Source organism: Hyposmocoma kahamanoa, unplaced genomic scaffold (assembly GCF_003589595.1).
Source record: "Hyposmocoma kahamanoa isolate Upper Pololo Valley unplaced genomic scaffold, ASM358959v1 86, whole genome shotgun sequence".
Classification (NCBI taxonomy): domain Eukaryota; kingdom Metazoa; phylum Arthropoda; class Insecta; order Lepidoptera; family Cosmopterigidae; genus Hyposmocoma; species Hyposmocoma kahamanoa.
The window spans coordinates 6,239,548-6,267,539 of NW_020654289.1; the positions used below are offsets into that span (position 1 = coordinate 6,239,548).

Below are 27,992 nucleotides of genomic sequence, written 5' to 3' on the forward strand. Positions count from 1 at the left end.
TGCTGGTGAAAACACAGGCACATGGGACTTGTCAACTTATGTCTCAAGGTGACAGACGCAGTGGCAGTGCCTTTCAGATCTTTGCGGCTTAAAGCTCTGAGTGGCACTGCAACTGGTATAGACAGGCATGTCGCTTACAACCAGGTGCACGACTTGTTCGTCCCGTCATATGGTATATAAAAGAAATAAAAACATAGGAAATGAAACTATTTTTCCGGATTTAAATCGCGTATATTTGTTTTTTCAAACAAACCGACGTTTTGGGCCCTTTACAGGTCCCATGGTCACGGTTGACTAAATATGAAATAAAAACACTTTTAGTTTTTTCTGCTGGATGAAAAATTAGCGGATGCACTTTTTCTTTTAAAAAATTACTCTCAAATAAATTAAATAATAACAAGATTAAAGGGAAATAGAGTCTATCGACTATATGACATATAGTGATACATTGCTTCCTCAATAATAAAATGTAGAATTTCGAAAAGTAATTTTTGGCACAATAACAAAAGAAATTTAAAAATGTACTCTTCGCTAGCTAAATATCTCATTTATCTGGTGCTATACATAATAAAATTCTAAATGACATGCAAAACAATTTACTTATTATAAATATATTAATTTATATTCAATGAGTTTTGAAAACATAAATGCACGACATGAAATAATGACCAAATAATATATGAGACACAGAATCGAAAACAAAAGAAGACATTGAAAATAAAAAGAATATTTCCGGATCCGTTACAACACTGTCTGTTACAACACCCCAAGCAGATATGAGACAGTAGCATTATTATATGTTTTAATTTTTTTCAATGTCCTTTAAATTATAATAAATTTAATTTAGTACCTACAAGAATCACATTGTTAAAATGAAATATTTTGCATAATCTATTAAGCTTAAATTGAATAAAATAAAAAAATCAAATTAGAACATTTTTTGGTAAATTAAAAATAAGTTATTAACAGAAAAATAGGGTGGTTTGCATTCATGTTAGCCTGATTGACTGGATTTTAGCATCTCAGTTAACCGTGATCATGGCATCTGTAAAGGACCTGAAATATTGGTTTGTATGAAAAAACAAATATACGCGATTTCTACCCGAAATAATAGTTTCATTTCCAACAGAATTGAAATTCGATAATTTTTTTTAGTAACGGCAATACTTGGCACCATACAAGTTACATAAAAAAAGTTCGTTTTGCTAAAAAGAGACAGATTTCCTCTCCCCAATGAATTTTACTATTAACACTTCTCATAATAATTATTTCAGATACCTAAAAACGGATTTCAGGTTCATTTCCTTCTTGTCATTACTAACGCATATTTTGGTAACTTTTAAGATATTGCCACGTAGTTTTTTGTTTGAAATTCTTTGAAAAATGTCAGTTACGCTGATTTCGCTTAACAATAAAACTGAAACTAAATAAGATATAAAAAAAAATCACTTACAGGAGGTTGTAGATCTCCTTTCGCTGATTCCAGACGTGTTAGTAATTCAATTTAGCTAAAAACGTCGATTACGTTAATTATGACGAGGACATCAGTTTTAGCTGACGTCAGGCGAATGTTCTCGGTGAGGGAACGCCTTAACAAATACTCGTATACTGTGAGGAACAGCTCTGGAAACGTGAGAAAAAGAACAGACGTTTATAATTGAACACTTGACTGTTTCATTATAAATTTTCATACCAACACGAACCAAATTTAAGAGACCTTGACCTTATAAATTAAAGTTCAAGTGGACTTAAAAAGAAAAGACGGCAATGATAATTTAAGTCAAATTAAAATTATATTTCATGGTATTGTAAGAATCATTACACGTTGTTCCAAAACGTACATAAATGAATAATTGAAATTTTTACACGTGTAATATTCAAAAAAATGACAATGGCCTCATAAAGACAGGAAAAGTGATATAACTCACTTTCTTTCATTCCCACGGTGTGAACCGCCTTGTATTAAAGGTCAGGGGGTATGGAATAGACGACTCGCCGTCATTACCGTCGTTCTACACCAGTCGTGTAACTACATAATGTAGTTACACGACTGGTGTAATTAATTCCTTAGTACCGAAAGCACATGGATAACAAAAAAACATGATTTAAATCTCCAAGTACAATACAACAAAGGTTTTCGGATGTTATTGGGACTGCCGCGGAGGCATGTTTACACAGGCCCAAACTGATGACTTTATACCACGCGCAAAAAGTCAGCCTCACTGCTTTACAGATTGCGTGCGAGATATAATCCAATGCTCGAAATCATTACCAGGAGAATTCACTCACCTTTTTTGCGGCAACAAAACTAACGTAATTTTTAAGAATAAACAAATGTGGCCTTTTCTGTTATCTGAAAAATCAAATTATTATTATTATTATCTAAATAGATATGCAAAGTAATCTTTGCATATCTATTTAGATACTCGCCTCTCTCGTGGCCTAAAAGATAATTTTGAATTTTTAAATGGGAAAGGCGGTATTCTCCTATTATTATTATGACAAAATTTTTCTTGGGACTCGACTTAAGGTTGGATATTCAGAACCACACGGGCCTAAGCCAAATATTTCAGTTCAGTTATGTTATTGTGATAGGATGAGAGTGAATGCTGAGTTTGTGATATCAGGTGTATTTTGTGGAGTGTAAGTTAGGTCATGTTAAAGAAGCAGCGGGCTATGGAGCAAGTGTCTAATACGATTGCTTTTTGTAGTGGTACATATGTTTTTGGGTGCAGATCTGTTATTTTCAAGGCGGTATGAAGTGTTTTTGGTGGGATACCTGTTATTATTATTTTTAAATTTTCTGGGTAGGATTTAATTGAGCAGTCCTAAAGAGCTGTGATCTTATTAACCAACAACAAAAAGTTGGATAGGTTAGACAGAGAAATACAAATCTCTGCTTAAAAGTCAGTCAGCTGTGACTATGAGACCTGTAAAGAGCCCGAAACCGAAAGGTTTCGATTTTAGTTCTGAATTGGTTATGCAATGTATGTGTATCATGTAGTATTTATATTGTTTCAGTCGAACCATGACGAGAACCAGAGTGAGTTGCTGAATCGCAAGCAAGCACAATGAAATGATTATGGAGTCACCAGTCAGAATATATTTAGGTAAGATTTTGAAATTAACATTAATAGATAAAACAAAATTCACATTAATCGAAAAGGAGTAGTGGACGCTAATACAGTATCAAAACGTCAAGTAAATTAAATATTTGAAGAATGCAAACGATAATTATAGCATACAATTGGCATTCCTAGAAGTAATTAACGCGTGCGTAAAATATTACATATTAATTAGTACGATGATTTTAAACTTTACTCAAAGCTCGTTATCTTGTATGTAGGCAATTATATGAGTAGGATATATATATATATATATATATATATATATATATATATATTAAAAAAAAATTATTTATTATTATTATTATTTTATTACTATTATTATTTAGTGTTTTTATTATTTTCTTCTTTATTTGTACATGTGCAGTATGTGTATTCTGTTGCACCCTCAAATAATTTTATCTTACTGTTTTTCCTGTAACCCGAAGGTTGCATGGAGGACATTGCTATTTAAATTTAAGGCCGCCTGTTGTACCTGTTATTTTTACTTTTTTGTATTGTTATTCTGTATTTGTCCGTGTGCAATAAAGAGTATCTGTAAAATTTGTATTTGATGCATCGAGAATGTAAGATGTAGATAGTCTTCAAAGGTTGTTAGTATTTATTGAAAATAATTATGAGATATAAATGATGTTTTACACTCTTAGAATTTTGAAAAGTAAGGTTAATTTTGGAATAAAATTTTTTTTATTACATATATTTATAAGATATATTTATAAGAACCGAATTGAGTGCAATATTTTTAACGAAAGTTTAATCATTCTATCACAATTCTGAAGACCCTGAAATAAGGGAACTTATAGACCATTAATATGATACTGTAGAACTAAACTAAATAAAAATGCAACGTTATATGTATATGTCAAAATATGGATAAAACTTAATAATGATGAATATCAATTAACACTACTAAAATTAGAAAAAAAATTTTCAGGTGCAGCACTAGTAGTAACGATACTACTGCTATGCAGTACTACAGCGAATGGAGGGGCACTACCTGAACCCACCGCCACCACAAGAGAAGTCAGAATCACTTCCAGATTCTCTAGAACAAACACTACATTAGCTACCACCAGAAAATCTAAAACTCCAGATGTAGCATTAAATGAACTACATCCCAAAGATTCTGTGTTAGAAGAACATACAGAAAAGAATGCTAAGTATAAAGACAGAGGAAGAATTAGGTATAATCTTAAACCGAGTACAGAAAGTTCTATTCGAAGAATTAGAACGTCCACTATAAAAACAGCGGCGCCATCTAGTACGGGAACGCCGAAGTTAATAATAGTTACACCAACACCTGAAATCAAGAAGCCAGCGCAAATCATAGATGGAATGAAAACTTTTAAGAAAACTAAAATGCCAGTGTCAAGCTCCACCACGCCGGTGTCAAGTTCTACCACGCCCATGCCAAAGTCTGTGGCGTCGGAAGAAGAAGAAGAGGAGTATGAAGACGATGAAGAAGAGGAAGTGACGGAACCTTTTGAAAAATACACTTCTGGCAAATTTGACTCCAACTTCTTTACAATCCCAAATTACAATATCGATTTTCATCACGACTCCGTAGGTTCAGACAACAAAGTGAAATCAGAATACAGTAGTAGTCCATATAATTCGTTCTCCAGTTATTTTCCTGAAGTAAGCTATGACCCCAACTATCACGATAAACCTTATAAAGTTGAAAATTTTTTCAATTTTGATTCTGATTTAACTACGCCAAAAAATGATTTCTTCGATAAGAAGTTTCATGAAATTTCTTCAAGCATAATAAAGAATTTAGATACCATCAGATCTAAACAACCGCCTACACCAAGCACCACAAATACTTATAAAGTCATTAAAGAAAACATGAGACCTACAATTTTAAGCAATGTTAGTCCTAAAAATCAATCAACTGTAATTTTTAAGAATACTAAAGAAATTCGTCTTTTAGACAACGACGAGGCTGGTACAGCAAATAATAAAGAACTATCTGACGTACACGGTACAAGTATTTATTATGAAGTGTCCGTTTTGTCGACTGAAACTTACAATTTGAATTCAAACGACGATGACTGCGATAATGACACGCTGCCTGCCGATCCAACTGCTAGCACATCAGTTGAACAAGAATTAGTATCTCTAAAAACTACACAGCCAACGCTTTTATCTTCAACGAAGGTGGCCCCTAAAGACTTAAAGTCTGAAAAATCTGAAGCAATATCAACATTATCGCCTAACTATTTACCGTTCTTACGTTCAGATTCACCATTATTTGGCACGGCCACTCCAAGTTCTATTCCTGTTTCTACACAAAATTCAGTGTCTTCTACTGAAAAATCAAAACGAATGTATTCAAGTAGCATCACTAGAAACAGAAGTTATTCCAAGCGCCTGAATGCATCTGGTGCTAATGATTCGCCTAACAACGTTACACCTAGAGTAGAGTCGTCGACTGTACAACAAGTGCATAGAGTGCCAACGCGTAAGTTCCACTACACTACTCCTAAGACTAAACCTGTTTGGATGGCTCCTAGAAGAAACGTAACAAGAACCTCTTACACCAGATCCACAATACCTACTACGATTTATTCGGAATATTTCAGTATCAAAGACAAACTTTCCACGACTACTCCAAGATCGAAACAATCTTCTAGAACATCTTTGACCACAGTGTCGTCAGAAATAGACCCAGTGTTGCAAAGTGATGTCAGTGGAGTAAAAAAGATAGTTCATTCGCAGGCGATATCTGATAATAGTATACCGACTTTATGGAAGAGAGGTTCGACGAAGTTTTCGTCGTCGACAGCTTTGCCTGCAGAGGTGGAATCTGATACCAGTGACATGGAGATCCCTCCGACGCTGACTGCATGGGCTCTGGCAAGCTTAAGAAGCACGCCTGTCCAGGCGAGCCCGACGATAAACGTGACAGCCGCAACGCAGAAAAGTATCGACGAAAATGAATTACAAAAAGTCGGACAAATGCCAGGTGAGTGTCGTTTGCTACACGAAGTTATTTGAATTATAAATTATCTCTGTCTATATAATAACAGTAAAAAAAAGTTTGACTACCTATGTAAAATAGTTTAAACAAAGTCGCAAACAAATTTCAAATACACTACGCAATGTTACGTAACTTGCTGACTCAACTAAAAATTGTTAACATCATTTTTCTATATATCAAAAATGAAACTGCCATATTTAAAGATATATTTGCGTTCTTGGTAAATTTTGAGAACGTGAACAGGTTTTATAATAATATAATGACGTATTCTATACTTTAAATAAATATTGTGTTCACCATTACAGACAAGAAAGAAACGACAACGACTTCGACTACGACCACGACCACTGGTATCAACAACGCTATAATTTCCGAAAAATACACAGAACTGATTCAGAATAGACAACCTTGGCGACCTGCAAAACCTATTATACCTCCAAGCACTACCAACCTTATAACTTCAACAGTCACTGAAAGTAAGTTAGAGAAGCAGCCTGCCGAGAGCAATATTTCTTTCCAAAGCAGCGCCAAGCATAAAGCTTCAACTGAAAACATGAATGTGGGTTCTACCGGTCCAACTATAGAAACAGAAAAAGAATTGGTACAAGCACTGAAAAACACGGAAACGACTACAGAAGAGGTACAAGAAACAATTCCTCCGGTTGATGCTCCAAAGTCAACCGGTTTCGAATCGATTACGAAACTCCCTGCTGGCATGACTACGCCACACGACGAGACCACTGGTTCTGATCCAAGCCATGATGTTACAGAAGCACCCACTACAACGGACTATGAAATTACTACTATTCGATTCTCTTATGTCCCTACCGAAACAACTGAATCTCAAGAGAAAGTTAGTACATCTAATTGGCATACATTGTTTCCTACTAGAACTAAATCAACAACAATAAAAGATGAGCCAATTACAACATATAGACCTAAATATATAACGTCGACTGATGTAGAAGTAGAAACAACTACTGTAATCCTTGAAACAACGCCAGGTTTAGAACTATCTTCACAAGTTGTTGAACATGTGACCGAAATACCACTTACTATTCTAACAGCGAAAACTACGGAAGAAGTAGATTTACAAAATGAAACAACAACTGAGAAGCTGACTGTTAAACCTATGACTACAACCAATAAGACACCAGTTGAAACTACGCCAGTACCTACTACTGAAGAGTTTGTGGAAACAACTACAATAATTGTAGAAATTGCAACAGAGATTAATTCTGAAAGATCGAAGCTCCCAACAACAAGCACTGAAGTTTCGTTAAGTACAGAAATATCATCGATTGAAGTGACTGAAACTACACCCAGTGAGTTTCGTGATAGTAGTTCTGAAGAGAATAGCGGTAGTAATGAAGTTATTACTCAAGAGACTACAAAAATGTCACCGTCTGTCTCAACAACTATAAGACCACGAATAACAACTGTAACTACACAAGAAACAATTACAGAAAATGAAGAGCCTACGACAGTAACGGACGTAAAACCAACGACTACTCAAACTGCAAAGATTTCTGAGATGACTCAACACGACACGACGCTAGAATCTACAACAGATATTACGACAACGGAGGATTTGTCAAACTTCAATGTAGAGGTTACGACCGAAGCTTCTTCAAGGGTGCTAAGTGAAGATTCTGGCTCAGGAGCAGCAGTGGCTATTGCTGTTAGCACGATTGGAGTCATCGCGCTGATACTGCTGGTTGGACTATTGGTAAGCACAGCAGTATCTTATAAGATTTTTAAATAAGTAGATGAAGTAACGAAAATTAAAAGTCTACATTCATATAAGTAAGTAGGTAAAAAGTAAATAGAATTAAGATTTAAAGAAGTACACAATAGATTAAAGGTAAAATAAATCAGTTTCCTTTACTTCTAATCTATTGTTTACTTTTTTTAAATGGCAATGACAATACAAACATGACTATGAAGATGGCTTTCTGGTTTGTAGTGTAACATTGAACAAATACACAACTAAAGTTATCAATATTTTTCAAATTTTTGCCAATGGCATTCGGGCATTTGCGTTGTTTCATTTTACATTTGGTGTTTTCTTCATTATCATCTTTTATGTGTGTGTGTCTCTCTTTCATTCGCTCTTTAACTTCAGCCTTCTGAAATCTTTCTTGTCTTGTTCTTCATGTTGGCCTCGTATGATGCCGATGTCTTTTCATACAACATATCCAAAGTAATGAGCATAATATCTATCAGAAATCTTACGATAAATTACGTTCACTACTTTGGAGACAGTTGTAGACTTTTGTGGCGAGTGATGGGGCCTGAAATTTTGAAATATGTTTGCTTAAGAAAATATTGCATTACAAATTATCTAGTTTAGAAGCCTACACATCGAAAAAGATTGAAAACTCATTGAAAGACTTGTGAAATATCCGAGACGAGGCGAGAATGTCTAGCAACGTCTTTACAATAACTAAAATGGAAAACAAAAAAATAAAAATAAAAACGGTGGCTTAGATCAATATTATAAACTATCAGGCTAAAAGTCGTTTGTTGTTATAAATAGTAAATACAAGTTACGGGATCGAAGAAAAGGCGTACAATACGATACTGACGATACTACTTCATCCATCAACATACTTTTTTCAAAAACGATTCCTTTTCCGAGCATTACATGAACGTTAATCAGAACATTATTAACATATTTGTCGAATAATAGAATTATTGAAAGTGATTAATGAAAACTCTCCTTATGTCTTCATCTGAAATTAACTTACATTATTCTACTCTTTTTCGTCTCTCACAAACCTGGATGATTCTCCTGGAATTAAGAAAAAAATTATATTTTAATAAATAATGTTCCAAAGGAGGTAGAATGCAGTGCTAACCCTACTGTTCCCCTTATGAATGTACACTTTATCAATCGTCACTATTCGCTAAAGTAAATATTTAAGTTAGCCCAAATCCTAGTGGCTCTTGAGAATGCCACGTGGACAATAAATTCAAGGAGTTATTACTTCCATTTCCAATGCGCTTCGCATAATATCATTAATAGTTAATGTAGTAGTTTATTTAAGTTACTATAGTAGAAATATTGAAATGAATATGTTTCCTGTAAATCGCGGATAATTTTGGATTTTGAATAGATTGATTCGGATAATATCATTTTTTAAAAATAGGCAAAAAGTTTACTATCAGAGTTCTTAGGTATTCGCGATTGTTACTAAAACTTAAATTGCGTATGTTTGTTTTTTCGACATCAACATTTCAGTCAGCCATGACCACCGGATCAAAGTAAAATATTATTCATTTTTAATATTTCATAGGTAAGCAAATTACACTTGAAACCGTCATACTGAATAGACTCCACTGTCCATTCGCAAGACAGATTCCCCTTAGAAGAATGAGCCAGAAACTCTAGGGGTCCTATTCTCGAATCACGAAATCCGTACGGCCGTTTTCTCACTGTGACCTACAGACTGGAGTTTCGATCGGGGCTAGAAGACGTGTGATAACGCGATTTCACAGTTTTGCGATTTGACCGTTTAACAATTTCTAAAGTACCCGTCTTGTCGTTGATGGGTTTTGAGAGTAGTTCCATATATCGTCGCTTAAATGCTAAACCGCCGCGTCACAAAAAACTTCAAAAATGTTTTTATTGCAAAAATGTGTTTAAAAACATTCACTTTAATATTACATGAACACATTGATTTTGATGAGAATTTGGCGTCATAAACAACGGAATTACGCAAATGCCTGTTTGGCATTCTGCTTTTCCGTGGCTAACTTTAGAGCAAAACAGTTCTTTTGTGAGTTGTGTCTATGTTTACAAATTTATAGAGCGTAAAAAATACGCATCTTTTAAGTGTACATACATGGATATTTAAAAACAAAACAATTTGAAAATATTAAAAAATGAGGTCGAAGACTTTGATCGCCTCTCCTGTAAAAAATGGACTTTTGACATGCGGCCGTTTAGCATACACTAATATAACACTTTTCATAGATTTCGTGCTCGAGAGTGGGTTCTAAAATGTGGGCTCTAAAGAAACAAATAAGTACACGAGATTTAGATCCAAAAATGTCTGTAACAAAGCAGTGGGTAAAAACCCAATCAACCCGCCCGGGTATTAACTGGGGTTTTACCCAAAATGTCGGGTTTTAACCCATATCGGGCGTATTTTTAGCGCAAAATCGTGGGCGGAAACAGCGAATATGGAATATGGCATAATTCCGTACTTGTTACAAATTTCTATGTTAAAAATCTTTTTTAATACCTCCTTGCGATCCTGTGAATACTCACTATTAAGGATGCATATATTTTTTTAATAATATCAAGTGACGGGACGAACATACCGTGCGCTTGATGGTAAGCTACATGCCTGTCCATAACAATTGCAGTGCCATTCAGAGCTTTAATAGCAAAGATCTGAGGGGCCCTGCCACTGCGCCCGTCACCCTGAGACATAAGTTGACATGTCCCATATTACGATCCGAATTTATTCCAAGGCGGGTTTCAAGCGAATCTTGAATGTATATAAAGGTAAATCGAATCGTCTAGATCTTTCTGATCTAAAACAGCAAAAAACATTTTGTAATAATAATATCATTAAAGAACAAAACCCGATGTGCAAGAAATATTTAGTTGTAAATAGTTTTTACTCTAGATTTCGGGCATTAATAGGTTTTAGTCTGATTTAAACCCGGCGTTAATATAGCGCCGGGTTAAAACCTGGGCCCACTCTGTTCCTACAACACTTTTCTTTTTTTTTCTGTTTCAAATTGAGTGATTTGTGACACGTAGGGAAGTTAATATTTTTGTAGACGTCTAAAAATGATTATTACCCAGAGATGACCACTTTCCATTATACCCCGTATAAGAATGGGTAAGAAATGACCTGTAATTACCATTTTTGGTACATACAAATTCGATCGTTTTTAAATGGGTCACTTAGTTTGAGAATTTGCATAGAATGTTAACTTTTCGTGTACTTAAATAATGGATCAGAGTAAAGTGTTTTTTTTTATATATACTGCGTTAGTTATACTTAGTTATACATCTAGTACTTAAATATAAAAATCAAACCCATATATTTACCACTGGCTAAAAAGCGTTAGGCGATAAACAAAAAATAAATAAAAAGAGTGAATCAAGTTTTCACACTGGAGATATTATAAAAAAATAGTTGGTTGGCAACTCTATCGACCTGGAAAGGGATATACGTGGCGTATTTCCTGTAAAAAGCCGTATAGTAATTAGAGTGAGTGCAGTTATAATCCGAGCCTTAAGTGCTGATTGCAGTGACGGTTGCACGTAGAGATATGAACCGGCGATAAAAATTCCTTCGTCGGCAACTCGACTCGATACACGACACCGTCATACTTGCGAGAACTTAACTCGGTCAGAGGTTGTTAATGAGCGTTTTGGTTGCCTGTCACAAATAAGGCCATCACAATTCCCATATAAAGACTGGGAGCTTAATATGAACGTAGGCAGCAACTTGGCAAAACTGTTTATTTTTAAATATCGTCGGTTTACAAATAACGTTGAAAATTGTCTGTTTTACTTTTGAACGTTCATCGTCAACTCATTTGTACGTCCCACTGCCGGCCACGGGTCTCTTCACAAGAGACGGTTTAGGCCATATTCCGCCACGCTGGCCCAAATGCAGGATGGGGACTTCATACGTTTTCCGAGGTTTGTGAACCTTCTTTACCATGCAGGTTACATCACGATGTTTTACTTTATAAAAAAGCTCTTGGTAAATTTGGAATTAATTTTAGAAAGCTGGTCAGTCAACAATTGTTACACCAATACAACGATTAGAAAACATACATGCAAAAAAAAATTTAAAACAAGACCGACACTACATGCACAATAAATTATTGCAGAGTAAAATGAAACCTACGAAAAGAAAAGTGTAAACATTAATTTAATTATATAAATCAAAGAATCATCATTTGAAGAGTAGAATCGATATTCGTTCTAGAAGCCCCGTACTCGCGGACACCCAGTATATGACCATATGAGGTGACTCTGTCCATACATATATATAGAGATATCAGATTTTCCTAAGGTTTCGGAGTATAGAAGGTTTTAGACTTTTTTATTCGTATTTCTATTTCTAATCGAGGTCCGCACGATTTTATTTATGATATCAATTGATGAAGAAGTTGTGCGCCTGGTGGTAAGCGACACGCCTATTCAGGACACTTGCAGGACCACTGAAAGCTTGATCTTAAGACATTTTCAGTTGATAAATGCCATGTGCTTGTAGTTTCACCAGCATTCTTACTTAAATACCTAATATGATAAAGTAAATACAATGTATAATCTATTATAATTAATATCTTTGTGTTACGTAAAACTATGTAATAAAATGCTATATAAATATAGATGGGAGGAAAGGGGGCACTATGGAAACTGGATTGATCGAATTTTTCCAAATCCTGGAGCCTTGGTAAATGAAATTTTTTAGCTTTTTTTCTCGGAAACTATCGCCTGTGGAGAAAAATTAATAATCACAAAAAGTATTTATTTAGGTCTAATCTATCCGAAACAACTACTAAAAACAATTTAAAAGTTCAATTTCCATAATGCCCCACTTTCGTGCAGTCCAAGCCGACAACGCTAAGCATGCTGGTACAACAAGAATTGTTTGTGGATGTTAGCGCAGAAGTAAAAAATCTCTTTGATATTTCTAATCTTTGGCCCTTTTAGACAGAATTATTTGTTTTAAATGAGTAAGTCGGTAGCAATGAAAAGTATAAAGCCGTGGCAGCCTAATGGTGTGACCTACCGCCTCTCAAGCAGAGGCCGTATGTTCGAATCCCGACCCGCACCTCTGAGTTTCTCGGAATTCGACGTAGTTAAACAAAAAGGATCCAATGCACGTCCACTTACTTTCGAAATATGGCAGTTTGAAGTTTAAAAATGTTTGTCACTCTTGTTTTATTTTCAAAACTTATAATGTAACTCCAGAGATATTTCTTTATTTTTATATGTTGGATTTTTTGCTGATCTAAGAGGTTAGACTTTAGGAACCGTTTGGTACATATAACTCAGTTTTTGATAATTTTGTGGATTAGGTCCATTGTGCTTAACTACGTCAAATTTGTGTGCGAAATTTAATTTGAAATTTACTAATACATCATGATGAAATCTGTACGTCGAAGGAAGTTCAAACCTTCGGACAACGTGCGAAGTCCATGGCGGATATTGGCCTAAACCCTCGCCTGAGAGGAGACCTGTTCCCAGCAGTGGGAAGTATAAGTAGGTCGATGATGATGAAAAATAAATACTTTTAATATATAGAATCTTAATAATTTAATTTAACGTATGGTTTGATCTGAACAAGTCGTGTGTACATACTTTTGGATTATGAACTAGTTCTATATCTTATGTATGTGGTGCAATATTTATATACTTGTGTACTTGTATAAATAAAATAAAACTTTTATTTATATAGTCAAAATTCATAAAATATTGTAACTGGTATCATTTAATTATTTTCATAAGAATAAAAAGGCATACTGTGTCAAAAAAAACTTAAAACATAAAAGATTATAATTATTAAGTAATACAAGATCGGGCACTTAAAATTAAATTATAATCACTTAAAATTAAATACCTTCGATCCGGCTGGATTCGAACCAACGTCCTCCAGCTTAAAGTTAGATTACATTAAAGTTAGAATTAGATCAAAGTTATTATAATGTCTTTGGATTTCCATTTAAGCTTACGAAATTCCAAGTGGAATAAAACAAATTAAATTAATTTATTGAATTATAAGAGTTCACTTTTAATTTATTGATACGTTTATTAAGTGTGAAATAATAAAAATTAAACAAATTTGAACTGGCAACCGGTACTATCTCAATTTTGACAACTTTACAGGATGAAGAAAAAACTCGTTTGCGTCATTTATATAGCATCTGGTTTATTAAATAAAAATATGTAGTTTTTAAATATTTTTATCACACATGTTATTAAAAACAATGGAATATCTTGCAACGCTGCGGAGTACGAAATAGTATTAAATGGTATAAAAAAGTGAAATCTTTAGAAAATTTAGGTAGTACCAGTTGCCAGTTCACAGTCGAAATTCAACTCACCAACTTCGCTCACTGAGTTTACTTCTTCAAAAATAGAGCACTGAATCTATAACAACCGCCGTGTGAAATTTAATTTAAAAATAGAACTCGGCCAATAAATTCGTTAATCAAAACCGTTAATTTAAATTCTTAAGATAGTATTTAAAAAAATTGAAAACAAAAGGTTGAATTCCAATTTTCAATAGAATTAAATAATTTTGAAATTAGAGCGCGACCTTTTTACAAGAACGTCAGAGCGGAGCGCGGGTCGAGAAATGCGCGAGCGCCATCGCGAAAGAATTGGCTCAACGGGCGCCGGGACCTCTGCGCAGGGCAGGGAAAGCATAGTTCTATTCCCTGGGTGACAGGGTTGCACGAAATTACTGATTTCATACATTGAAAAATTTTTATTGCTGTCGAAATTGCAAATTTTCCTACAGATATTATTTACAAAAAACTTCACCGAATGTTAACTACTTGGGGTTTAAGCGAATTCTTTACCAAAAAGAGAGAAAGGAAATCAATAATTTTATAATAAAATCCAATTTATAAAGTCTCAATTTGTGTTGGCAGTTGAAACTTTTTTCAAATTTTACTATGTCATGATGTCACCTTAAAATAAGTTTTTTAGAGTGACCATTATAAAACATTATAGGTATCCACAAGTGTTCGGCAAACAGTCTTCACTGTCTAGGTGATTTTAGGTAGGTCAATCAAATAATGTATAACTTAATAAACGCGACAAAATACTCTGACAAAAACCAGTGGAACAGTCTAACTTTAAAAATATAAAAAAAAACTAGTCCAATTCTGTAAAAATAGCAAAATACCTAAACTATGTTATGAAAACTTCGTATAGAGATTTTATTAAAATATTTAAAATAAACAAAAAGTTTTTAAGTTTCTAAACGTCTCTTAAGTTGATAAATATTTTGAATGACGATTTTTAGGAACATAGATGACCGCCTTATAAGGTTTCAACGTACTACTTACCTGTACTTTCCCGCGCCTGCGCAGCCAACTGGCTAAGCTGTAGGTGTCGCCGTATCGCGCGCAGAGGATGTTTTTACAATTCCAATTATAAACAAAGCTCCGCTGATGACGGACCTTTGCTCACTGTTTCCATTGTCATGGTAAACGGATTGGAATAAAAAATAACGATAAGAGCCAAACTCGGGCAAAATCTAGCGAATGGTAAGCAATTGAATTATACTACAATGTGAAAACTCAAAATACCTACGATCCAAGAGCCATATTGCAACGCCTCCGTTACCATGCTGGACTGCCACCCAGAGGTCTCGGGTTCAATTCCCGGGCCTTGAGAAATATTTCTATGACGTACATCTATTTCTCTCGTGGGCTTGGGTGTAATTTTGGTTGTCTATGTGTGTGTCCATGGCACCCGCGATACAGGGTTTCCCTAGTGCGGGACTATGTTGAGTGTGTGCGTTATTATAAAAAATAATTACTTATGTCTCAGCGTGACGGGCGCAGTGGCAGTGGCCCTCAGGTCTTTGTGATCTAAAACTGTGAGTGATACTGCAACTGTTATGGATAGGCATGTCGCTTACTACCAGATGCACGACTCGTTTGTCCCGCCCCTTGACATCATAAAAAACAACTGGTTGAGTTCTTTTTGTGACACCTACAAGTTAAGTATTGTTCTGTGTTTTACACGGTCGCTAACGACTGTAGTGTTGTAAACTCATGGTATGGTATATAAAGTTCTCGATAGCTTTGTTTGCTTATGTGTGCGTTTGCCGATTTAGAATAGGACATGTCCGCGTCCTGCCTGTGTTAGGAAGTCACTTTTTTATTCCTAATTCTGTTATGGGAGATGAGGACTATTTAGGTTGATGCAATATCTTGTAGTGTAACACCATAACCACCAGAAAACTTCGACATTTTAACCGAATCATTCGATTAACATATCGTTCTGGAATCGTAGGGCGTTTTTCGAGCTATTCAGAACATTCGAGTTAAACGTTCGGGTACGATATCGTTATCCTACAGCGTTTACGGAGTTAGTCGGTGAATTGGATTATAAGAAAAATGAAAATCCTTTTACATATACTTTTAAAGATTTTAAAGGCTTAAAATATAGGAATGCATTAGTCTTCAATAAAAATTATATTAATAAAATTGGACAAAATCCAGACCTTATATAAAATAACAAGAGATTTCCATATTACATTCTTTGCTTTGTAAACAATAGGACGTTCGGTAACTTTAATTCGATAACTGTGTTCTAAATAAGGCTTGTAGCTTTTATCGGTCGACAAGTTCGAGTAATCGTACGGGTGTGACGTCATTTCGGTTCGGTTTCGAATACGACAGTTTGACCTTCGATTCGGGTGTTGTGAATAAAAATGAAAAGAAATCGTACGATATCAAATCGAATCAATTGGCAATTGAGTTATCGTAAGGTGTTGAATCGACCCCCTGTACTCATTTATATCAAACTAGGCTGCCACGGCTGGTAAATAAATACCTATAGTCCGTTTGTTTAGGTACTTAACTAAATGTAAACAATTTTGAGATGAAATATACATTTTTATAAAATTATTTTTACTTTTACCTTCAAATACAAAATACAAATACTTAGCTTCATATGAAATTGCATGCCTATTTTTATATTCATTTATTAAAGTATATTTACTAAAGTATATATAAGCAACCTAAACAAATGGACTATAGTTGCTTGGCTTAAACATTCTTTTCAACCAAGCCGTGGTGGCTTAATGGTTTTACATACCGCCTCTCAAGAAAAGGTCATAGGTTCGAGTCCGGGTTCGCACCTCTAAGTTTCTCGGAATTTGTTTTCGAAATTTAATTTGAAATTTACCACGAGCTTTATGTTGAAGGAAAACGTCGTGATGAAAATACAGTTTTCAGTCGAAAGGAAACCCGTGTCCATCAGTGGGACGTATAAATTGTTTGGTGAGGGTGATTAAACGTTTAAACGATTAAACGTGGGTAAAAATAATAATTTACGGAGACAAAAAAAAACTAACCGCCAAAACACGTTCCGTTAGAAAATGTCGCGTCGTTATTTAACGCCGTGACGTAACGTCGTGTAGAATGGTAAACGTGCCCGCGAATAGGGCACCCCATAAATTATAAGGTTTCAAGTGGTTCTTGTTAGTTCGTTCATACGTCAACTGAGTTCTAACGCTAAAGTGTTATTACCCACAGTTAAGTACTTTTGGCGCAAAAGTTGTTATTGTCGCTCTTGTAAAGTTTTTGTTTTTTTAACATTGTGTTTTTGAGTTTCTCGACGACAAATGTTCAGAAGAAATATGGTAATTGATGGCTTTGCTTTTTTTCAAATTGAAATAGTTGTTAATGAATGTACTATGGAGCGATAAGGATTACTCAGCAGGAATGTAACGGATGTCGTTGAAAACTTGCTGAGAGCGCAAACGTGCCTGATAGAATTTGCATTTTGTACTGGCTGTACAACTGTTTCGCCGGAAGAGTATCGCAAATAAATAATTTAAGAACTACTCCTAGACGTTTTTACTTTTTATAGGTTATGATCTTCTAGTACGAAGCGGCTGTTTGGTGAAATAAGATTTGTTTGGACTTGGTAACATTCGTCACACAAAAATTATGTCTGCTAATAAAAAAAAATATTTTGGTAACTGATTTTGTTACAAGAATATAAATAAACTTTCCTAGCAGTAGAGCTCTTTATAATTCGGTTTAAGCATCGTGTTGAAAAAAAAGCCGACCTCGAAAATCATTCATCCCCTAGTTTGCCACCCTTAGAGGTGAAATATTTTCATCAAATTTAAATGGGACCACTTCTGAGGTACCCTCTTTCCAACAAAAAAAAAAAAATCAAAATCGGTTCACAAGTCGTCGCCTTACTTTCGCAAACTCGTGCCTTAAAACACAAAGTTACTGGAATACAAAAAATGGATTGTACATACAAATTTGACAGGCTGATTTCATATCACATTTCCTACATATTCACACAGTGCCGTTTACCTATTTTCATAGTAATGCATCAAAATTAACGCCCTTAATAAGAAATTTAAAATAAATCGTTTTGCCATCTCCTGAATAAAAAGTGAGTTAACATAACACACATACCAAAAAAACATACTTGAATTGAGAATTGTCGGTTAAAAAGATTAGCCAGTCTATACACTACTTTGTCTTTCACAAGAAGCTCTTTGTGAAAAAGCTTGTCAAGGGAAGTATTGCTACCTTACCTATTTCTGACATCATGCAGTAATGTGACCATTAATGGGTCCGGTTTTGAAGGATAAGTAAGGGTGTTGGTGAAATTACAGGCACATGGTACTTGTCAACTTATGTCTCAGGGTGTCTGGCGCGGTGGCATTGCTCAGCTTCACTTGGTATTATAATTCTAGGGTCGAGAGACTAAAGCACATAAGACAAAAAAGTGCTTTATTTGTTAATATATAATTATATATTTTTGTGTTGTATTTAGTGTTGGAAGTCTAATAACCTCTAGAATAAAGTTCGAAATTTATGAAGTAACAAATGAATTTGACTTATGTGCTTTAGCCAGTAGATGTATTAATTTAAATGAATGATGTTGGATTTTGACTTATGTGCTTTAGTCCGCCGACACTAGAATTAAATATAGGTAAAATCATTAAAGTCGGTATCCAAGCTGGCTTAATGCACGTTAAGGACTTTACACACCTTCGAAATCCTTCGTCGAGTAAGCAAGTGATACATTATAAGTAAAAAGTAAATATTAGTTACTCATTATATCGTCTTCTTGCAGCTCGTGGTTCGCCGCCGCGGCCGCCGCGGGGTGTATGCTCAGCGATGTACTCCTGTCTCCCTGGACGCTTATAGCCTGGACAGCGTCAGTGTCGGGCATAGGAAAGGTAACCAAAGGCTGCGGGCTAGCAAGAGGAGCTATGGAAACCCAGCCTATGATGATGAGGTAAAGAACTCTTCTTTTATGCTGCGTGGAAAAAGTTGTAGTGATAAAGGTAGAGAAAGGGATGGTTAGGTGGTTCAGTGAGGAAGAATGAAATTTTAAAATTAAAATTTTAAAAATTAATGTACTTATTATATATGATTTAGTCAAGGTCAAAGTCAAATAATAATTCATTCCATAGGTAAAATTTTTACACTTGAAAACGTCATTTTTAAGCTACTGTTCGTTCGCTACGATGACCTCCCTGAGAAAATCGAGCAAGAAACTCTAGGGATTGCTCTTTTCAAATAAACTTAAATGCCATAGAATACATTTTGAATCATATTTGTGTGGAATCTAGACTCACGTTGTCTTTCCATAAATATGTATCTAACACGTAGTTTACAATTTTGTAATACGACTTTTCAATTAAAATACTTTTAATGTAAGTTTTAAATTTAGGAAATTGTAATCTTAATATTTGGTCCTGAATGTTATCGTAAAAATATTGTAAAAACGTATACAGTTCCTCATAAAAGCATCGTTTGCCTTATTTAAACGAAATCGTGGTACCATGAGTTTAGACTTAGTTCTAAGGTTAATTATAGATGTCATCTTATGAGGTAAATGTAGGAGAATAAGTCTGTAAGGGCCGTCCATTGCGAACTTCTATTTACAACCAAAATGAGGATGTTTGTGTTTTCGGCCTACCCCGGTGTATTGGTAAGCCGGTTTAATAAAATTATTAAAATTATTAAAAACGAACGATACCTTGGTAGCCTACTGGTTTAACCTTTTTTTTTGCCCCCTTTCAAGTAGAGGCAGTGTATGAATAGAATAGAATAGAATAGAATAGAATCGTTTATTTCATGTTATCAATGTCACAATATTACAATTGGAAATACAATGTCAAGGGATAACTATGATCGTCAGTAACAAAATAATAATAATAGTAATGAATATAAAATAAAGTAATATAACTACTGCTTGTCGAATAAAATAAAATTAAAATTGTTTCAAAAGAAACTCATCGACACTGTACAATTCAATATCCAATAAAAGGATTTTTAGTCGGGTACGGGTATGGGTTCGAATCTGGGTTCGCGAAATTGAATTTGAAATTTTATAATGAGCTTTTCGGTGAACGAAAACATTGTGATCAAAACCTGCACGTCGAAGATGATTCACGACCCTCGGGAAACGTGCAAAGTCTCCAACCCGTATTGGGCCAGCGTGGCGGACTGTGGCCCAAATCCTCGCGCGAGAGGAGTACCGTGCTCAGCAGTGAGACGTACGAAAGGGTTGATGGTGATGATTAATCCGGTTTGGACATTCGGGGAAATAGACATTCGCGTAGTTGACAATTTGCGTGTAAAGTAGTGTTCATTAAACACCCTCAATAAATAGAATAGCATAGAAATCGTTTATTACTACGCCATAACAAAAATATACACAGTTATAAAATGAAGATAAAAAAAAGATGAAGCTAAATTAAAACAAAAAATTAAAATTAAAATAACAGGAAAAAAGGAATAAAAATACAATCATACACAACAACAAAGCAAACATTAAATATTCAACACAATTAGATTGAATGTCATGTGTGCAGCTGTGGCGTATGTAACAGGATCCCACTCAGCTATTGTCACCACCGAGAAAAGGCTGTGACGCTGATTTTCAGTGGGCCCTAAAACTAAGTGAATAACGGACGTGTGTGTCGCGAATATACGAGTAAACTTAAATAAATTACATAAATATTTCTATAATGTAGTGTGTTGTGTTCAGTTATATGTATAGAATAATTAAATAATGATTTTGATACATATATAAAGTGATAAGTGTATGTAATGTAGTGTCCAACATTTACAACAAACAAAATAGAACTTATTTAGATTAAAATGAAACCGATTGTGAGATTTGTGTCACGTGTACTACGCAAGAAGAGAGGGTAGGCGCGCGGGAGGGGTACCCGGCTTACGAGCACGGAATACTGACCTCACGAGCCAACAAAAGTGCAGCCCGCTCCATTGCAAACACTAAACAGGTTTTGTCCTGCGTCGTAGGTAATTAGCTCGCATAATAGCGTGCAGTCTCCTACACTACTAAATGATTACAGGTCACCTCCCATCCGATGCAGTATGCAGCCCTCGCCAACTTCGCCCTGGACGTGGATTCTATGTCAACAGAGTTTGCAGAGATCCCATCCGTCACCGTCCGTCCTGACGAGGTGCCTCCAGGCTGTGAGGATAAGAACCGGTATTCGAACGTGCTGCCGTTACCGGAGACCAGGGTCCCCTTAAAGAGGATTGGCAATGATCACACTTCAGAATACATTAATGCCAATTATATTACGGTAAGTTAAGAATATTGAAGAGATCCCCGGTTAGCAATAAAGCGGCGTAATAAACGTAGAGGTAATTTAATAATGTGCCTTACAACTACACCAATTGCCTGTTTTCAAACTAGGGAATTCCCTGTAGGTACTATGAGTACCAGAGCAACGGAATTCACTCTGGGTCACTTCCCAGAATACCCAGATCAGAACCAATTTAGAAAAGCTGTTTTCCAATTTGGTCCTACCGGGAATCGAACCCGTGACATCCCACAGTATTAGGCTACTGAGTTCGTAAAATTATTATGTGGTGGCAATATATTGAATTGCATTGAATGTGCAGTCTGCCTCTGGAACAAGTAAATACTTCTAAATAATATTTCCCTATGTCTGTGCGATAAATCTCTCAGATTTTTTTTGGATAACTTGGATAAATTATTAGATTTTTTTTAAATGTAGCAGATTTGGATAGTTTTTGTTTTAGTCTTTTGCTGATTAGCAATTGTAACCTTATTATTAAAAAAAATAGCGAAGTATGTGGAATTACATCTATTTGCCAAGTGTTATTCAAATCGGTTACAGGAAAGTGCGCGAAACCGGATTCATCCCTTAGTTTGCCACCCTTAGAGGTGGAATATTTTCTTCAATTTCAATGGGACCAATACTGAGGTACCATCACTTTTCGCAACAAAAAGAATCATCGAAATTGGTTCATAAATCGTGTAACACAAACACACAAAAAAAAAGAAAATACAGTCGAATTGAGAACTTCCTCTTTTTAAAGTCGGGTAAAAATTAATCAGGATGTCCTCAACTCGTCACTTGGCCAACTTGGTGATGTATTCCTTTTTTGAATACAGTTTTGCTAAATATTGACAGATAGGAAAAAAATGTAGTTGGACGTTTGCATATAAATGAAACTGCATATGTGTACCAAGACTTGAGGCCCGGTAGTACTCTTGCCAAGCTCACCTTTTGCACAAAAATACAGGTGCTCTTAATGACAATCGATTAAAATCTAGGAATGTCTATAAATAGAATTATTAAAAAAAATCTTCTTTTATCTTAAATTTCAGGGTCCAGGTAACATAAAAGGTTACTATATCGCATGCCAAGCCCCACTACACAACACCGTGGTGGATTTCTGGCGAATGGTGTGGGAACAGAATTCAAGGGTTATTGTCATGTTGACCGAGTACATGGAGAACGGAGTTGTAAGTGATTTTGTACATTACAAGGGTTTACGTATCTCGTGGTTTTTGGTCACCAACTGTACAACCTTATGGAACCTTGACATTTTGTATGATCTTCTTTTAAGGGATTTGATGGCTTCTGAATTAATTTTCGCCGGTGATCAATAACCACCACGGGGCACAAGCCTAAAGACCTAGCCTATAACAAGACCAGTTCATAAAATTCCTTTAAATATGTCATCAATAAACCCCTCTTTGCCAAAGAGACATTACTTAGTTAAAGGGTACTTCAGTATAGTTGAAATCGTTCATGTTTTGCAAGGCCAAGTTCAGCGAGCAAAATTCCATAAACACTACAATTACTGAAAAATAAAAATATCTCAAAAACATCTAAATCAAGATGATTACATTTTTTCAGGAAAAATGCTACGAATATCTTCCACCATCAGAAGTATCAGACAACAAGCGAACATTCGGAGAGTATCAAATTATCCTCATGAAACGAGAGCAGCGTGACAAGTACGCCATATCTAGCGTCCAGGTCATTAACTTGGCTACCAGAACCTGGAGAGAAGTGACTCATCTGTGGTACTTCTGGCCAGCAAAAGGAGTACCTGATGATTATGAGTCGGTGTTGGAGTTCTTGTCAGAGATGAGAAGCTATATGAAGATAGCACAGACTGCCAAAGAATATGATGAAGAAGGTTAGTTCTAATATTGTATTGTTGTAGTAATTAAAAAATTTGGCTATTCTCACATCGACACTCAAATAAATATTGAAAAGCTGCATATCCGAGGTCGACTCTTCGTGTGACGTGATCTCTTATCCACATTCAATGAGGTGTACCCAGTTATGTGTGGAACCATTCATTCTAATACCAACCACAAAGTGCTAGAGCGTCACGTATAATGATTTACACAACGAAATACTGTTTATTTTCCAGGAGTAGAAGTAATCTACGGCGACCAGAACCGTTCATCGTTCCACAATTTGTCCAAGCTACGCAGTGACGAGAACAACTCTGGCAATGGCGTCAACGTATACTCTCCGGCAAGGGCTGAGGAGCAGCTGCGCAGGGGCAATACTACTAATGGCACGCTGAGCAGAATGAAGGCGGCTTCTGAGGTCGAAGGTATGTTAGAAAAGTTCTTTTTATTGTCACACGAATTTAGCTTGCAAATTTAGATGTTTGTACCGACACTAGGTTGGTTTATACCCTGTATATATATATGGTGACAACAAAAACATAATTACAAAAATAGACCAATCATTCACTCATTTATTAACCAAGGCATATGTTCCTGAACTGTTTGGCTCACCACTCACTTAGGCACGATAAAAAAATTTTAACGCCCACCACCACAAGAAATAGCTGAAAACACGTATTTTTTTATATAAACCTGACACAAAAAATCACATGGAAAACAATCTATGTAGTGTAATATATATAGATAGTTCAGTCCCCGTAGCATGGCTACGCATGATAGTCGCGCCACGCGCGATAGAATTGAAATAAGCGCGCGCTATTGGCTGTCTCAATCAGATCTAATTTAGATAACCAACAGCGCGCGCTTATTTCAACTTTATGCTATGCTACAGTAGCACCACTTGGACAGCATCAACGGCCCCAATAGCTTCCAAAACCCCTACAGGCCCCGTAGAACTCTTCAGCGCGCACTGGGGTGGTGGCGGTAGGGACCACTTTGGGAAATTATAAAAAAAAGTTTCTGCTTCCGATCATCTCAATTTTCCTACTTTCGTCAGATCCTCTTAATTGTATATACTTCCATTTCCAGGTGTGAGACCCTGCGTAGTAATGTGCGCATCAGGCGCAGGCAGGTCAGCAGCAATGATAGCCGTGGACATCTGCACGCGAGCGCTGGCAGCGGGCATCGCTGACGTGCCTCGAGTTGTGCGAGAGCTTCGCGCGCAACGTCCTCACTCGCTCTCCAATAGGCATCACTATATCTTTTTGTATAAGGTTTGTACGTTTTCTTCTAATGTCTTGTAATACTTTTGAATACATTGCAATTGTTATTTCATGCTCTGCTTAAAGAACAACTAATATAACGACTCATCCGTAGAACAAAGATCTATGTGCAAGACTACTTGTTCTCAGGGCATAGTACATTTCGTTGGTTCTTCTTCGGATGGATGGCAGATCGACCTCTGTTCGATTTTATATTTCCTAAACGAAATAAGATGTATAAATTCTCAAAATACCTTTACGTAGGCCTTAGTTTGAGTAACGAAATTATGTATTTATTATCTTTTCGCTATATAATCACATCGGATTGTGTTCTTCGGATGAGTCCATAAATATTGTTAATAATGATCAATAGTAATTAATAATTTACGTGACATACAATAAATACTCTACCAAGTTTTATTATTTATTATATATTTATATACTTAATAAAAACTGTATTTTCTTACAAGATTTCCACACATGATTTCATTTTAAAATCTCAATCATGTATAATAATAACTTACACACTCAAGATAGCCCCGCACTAGGGAAACCGTGTCGCGGGTGCCATGGGATAGACAACGACAAATTACACCCAAACTCATGCGAGAAATAAATGTAGGCCATACAAATATTTCTCCCGGCCCGGGAATCGAGCCTGGGACCTCTGTGTGGCAATCCGGTGGCATGGTAACCGTTCGGCATGGTAACAGAGGCAGTTTTGCTTAATCGTGTATAAAACATGTTTTATTTATCTCTACATTTCGAACATGTTGCAATGTTGTTCATGGTCTCGAATGAATTTTATACTATTCTGGTCTCTCTACTCAACTCTGATCCCTTGAGAAGACTACGGACGTTGCTGCACATCCGAAACGTCGAGGTAAATAAGATATGTTTTATACACGATTAAGCGCACTTCGCATGATCAACACTCATATGACGAACGGCTATGTAGTAGAATTCCTGCCTGCAGACTTGTTCCCTGAACGGTATAACTTGGACCGTATCTAGGCGAGAGTGAATAGGCATTATTTAGGTGTGCATGCTCTATCGTCGACTTCATCGTCACTTTCCATCAGGTGAGATGGAAACCACATACGCAATTATTTCTTAAATAAAAAAGTCCCGATGTTAAAATTAAGTAATATAGCAATATCGGGAAAATAAAAAGAAGTCATACCGTGGTAAGAAACCTGATACTAGTGATAATCATTAAGTAATATATTCTCTTAGTTCATAAAAAACTGTCCTCTAAAGTTTTTTTACTTTTTTTGGTGGTACAACAACACGTAACACACTACAAATAATACTTACAAGTACTACATATATCGCACTGCTATTACAATAGTGTTATAATTCAAAATATGTGAAAGTCAAGATTATACCATTATTGAACGTAAAATTTGATTCTCTACACTGACGTGCCATAAAAATAAAACTGTCTTTAGAATATTGCACGAAACAACTGAAAAGAGATATCGACTTCACTCAAAATGAGACACGCTTTATGTGAGCTAGTTCTGGCCAAAACAGACCTTATTCAAAAATATAAAATTATCTATTCTCTTTTGTTTTTAAATATATTTGGCAAATAGGAAATTGTTTGTAATAATCTAAAAACTGTACATACATTTTAATTATCTTTCACGGGAAACGATTAATTCGTTTTTCATCGATTCTGAGAAAATACACTTTTTGAGTTAATACACTATTCTATTAATAGTGCAATATAACATTATAAATCTGATAGGAAATGAAACTATTTTGCCGGATTTAAATCTGGTTCCATGGTCTTGTAAAGGGCCCGAAACGTCGGTTTGTTTGAAAAAACAAATATACGCGATTTAAATCCGGAAAAATAGTATCATTTCCTATGTGTAACAATCGCGAAAACCTAAGAACTCGATTATAAATCTGATATTCAATTATAATTATACACAACATTTACATTATGACAATATATAATATAAAAGGAAAGACGTTAAACAATATAAGGACGCTATTTTTTGCTTATTCTAGTGTGCAGTGTTGTTTTGAAGCACTTAAAAAATGTCATGCTGGGAACATAATATGATATTATATGAGTTCGTGGAATTACATCTATTTGCCTAAGTTTTATTGAAATCGGTTACTGGAAAGTGTGCGAAACCGGATTCGTCCCCTAGTTTGCCACCCTTAGACATGGAACATTTTCTTCAAATTTAAATGGGATGACAACTGAGGTAGCGTACTCTTTCCAACAAAAATAAGTATCATAGAAGTCGGTTCACAAATGCCAGAGTTATCGCGTAACATAAATACAAACAAAAAAAAACATGCAGTCGAATGGAGAATCTCCTCTTTTTATTCGGTCGGTTAAAAAAGATTATATTTTCAATATTCTGGTTTAGTTGCGTGACCAACATTTATTTTCTCTTTTCAGGTTCTGAGTGAATACGGTAACAAGTTGATGGGTGGTGGAGTAGACACGATCTAAGTCCAGGTCATCGCTAAGTTCATTTGCGTAAAACTAGGACATCTTCATGCGAAACAAGTTCCATGACAATTGTTATATTTCCTAAGTTTATTGAGAAAACATTGGATTAATAATTTAATATACCAAAGTATAAGTTACTAGATCTCTAGATATTGTCGCTCAAAAAAGAAATATATTTTGTTCGAGCATTTTTTATCTGTTACATATTTCGTTCCCAGATTACGTAATGATATTTAGATCATTTAGATTTTGATAAGTTTGTATATAAATATTTGTTCATTTTATTTGACGAACAATTTTATTTTTATTTATTTTAGAGATCATATTTTCACTAGTCTGTATATTGAAAAGTCCCTGTTTAAGGGGTTTTTGTTTCCTGTTTTTTTAATTCAGAAGTCTAGCATAATATGTCACAATCTACCATAATAAAGAATAATAAAATTAGTGTGTGAGATCTGCTGTGATTTCTACTAACCTTATTCTAAGCTGTAAAAATACTAACCTGATTTAATACATAGAATTAAATACTCTGTGGTATTTTGTGAGTAGCTGGTTTCATATTGACCATTTTTTTTCTGGCTTACTGGAAAATTATAAAGTATTTATAATAGAGGAGGTAAGAAAACGTATGTAGCTCCGATTGGTTTGTATTTCAATTCAGCAAATGTTTTTGAACTTGCTTTTTTACTTTCACTATAGTTTTTATTATAATTATTTGTTACGAAAGTTTGAGGGTAATACGTAATATTGAAAAGTATCTTAACTGATGGGACGCTTTCTAAGTACTTTACAAATATTTTGTTAAAGTGTTGTTACACATTTTACTAATTAATTATAAGTTTGTTATGTATATATGTAATATTTCAATGCAGCTAACGGAAATGTCGGGAATAAATTTGTTTAAAAAAATCAAAGCATTTAACATAATGTAGAAAGT

The 27,992-nt window shown here is 35.2% G+C and overlaps 1 protein-coding gene across 1 annotated transcript; it reads left to right on the top strand.

The window, feature by feature from the left end:
* The first annotated feature begins 3,021 nt into the window (after positions 1-3,021).
* LOC113234960 (mucin-5AC) lies at positions 3,022-27,958 on the top strand. The gene is made up of 10 exons (XM_026470484.1): positions 3,022-3,110; positions 4,060-6,093; positions 6,414-7,837; positions 18,941-19,105; positions 21,198-21,434; positions 22,490-22,627; positions 23,025-23,310; positions 23,551-23,739; positions 24,404-24,588; positions 27,002-27,958. Exons 1-10 carry the CDS (start codon positions 3,077-3,079, stop codon positions 27,053-27,055), a joined length of 4,746 nt encoding a protein of 1,581 aa, XP_026326269.1. The 5' UTR covers positions 3,022-3,076; the 3' UTR covers positions 27,056-27,958.
* Positions 27,959-27,992: the final 34 nt, after the last annotated feature.

Coding starts and splice junctions, on each gene's coding strand:
- LOC113234960 (XM_026470484.1), top strand. CDS start 3,077: ATGATTATGGAGTCACCAGTCAGAATATATTTAG. Junction 6,094..6,413: donor AAAAGTCGGACAAATGCCAG/GTGAGTGTCGTT, acceptor TCACCATTACAG/ACAAGAAAGAAACGACAACG. Junction 21,435..22,489: donor TTAATGCCAATTATATTACG/GTAAGTTAAGAA, acceptor CTTAAATTTCAG/GGTCCAGGTAACATAAAAGG.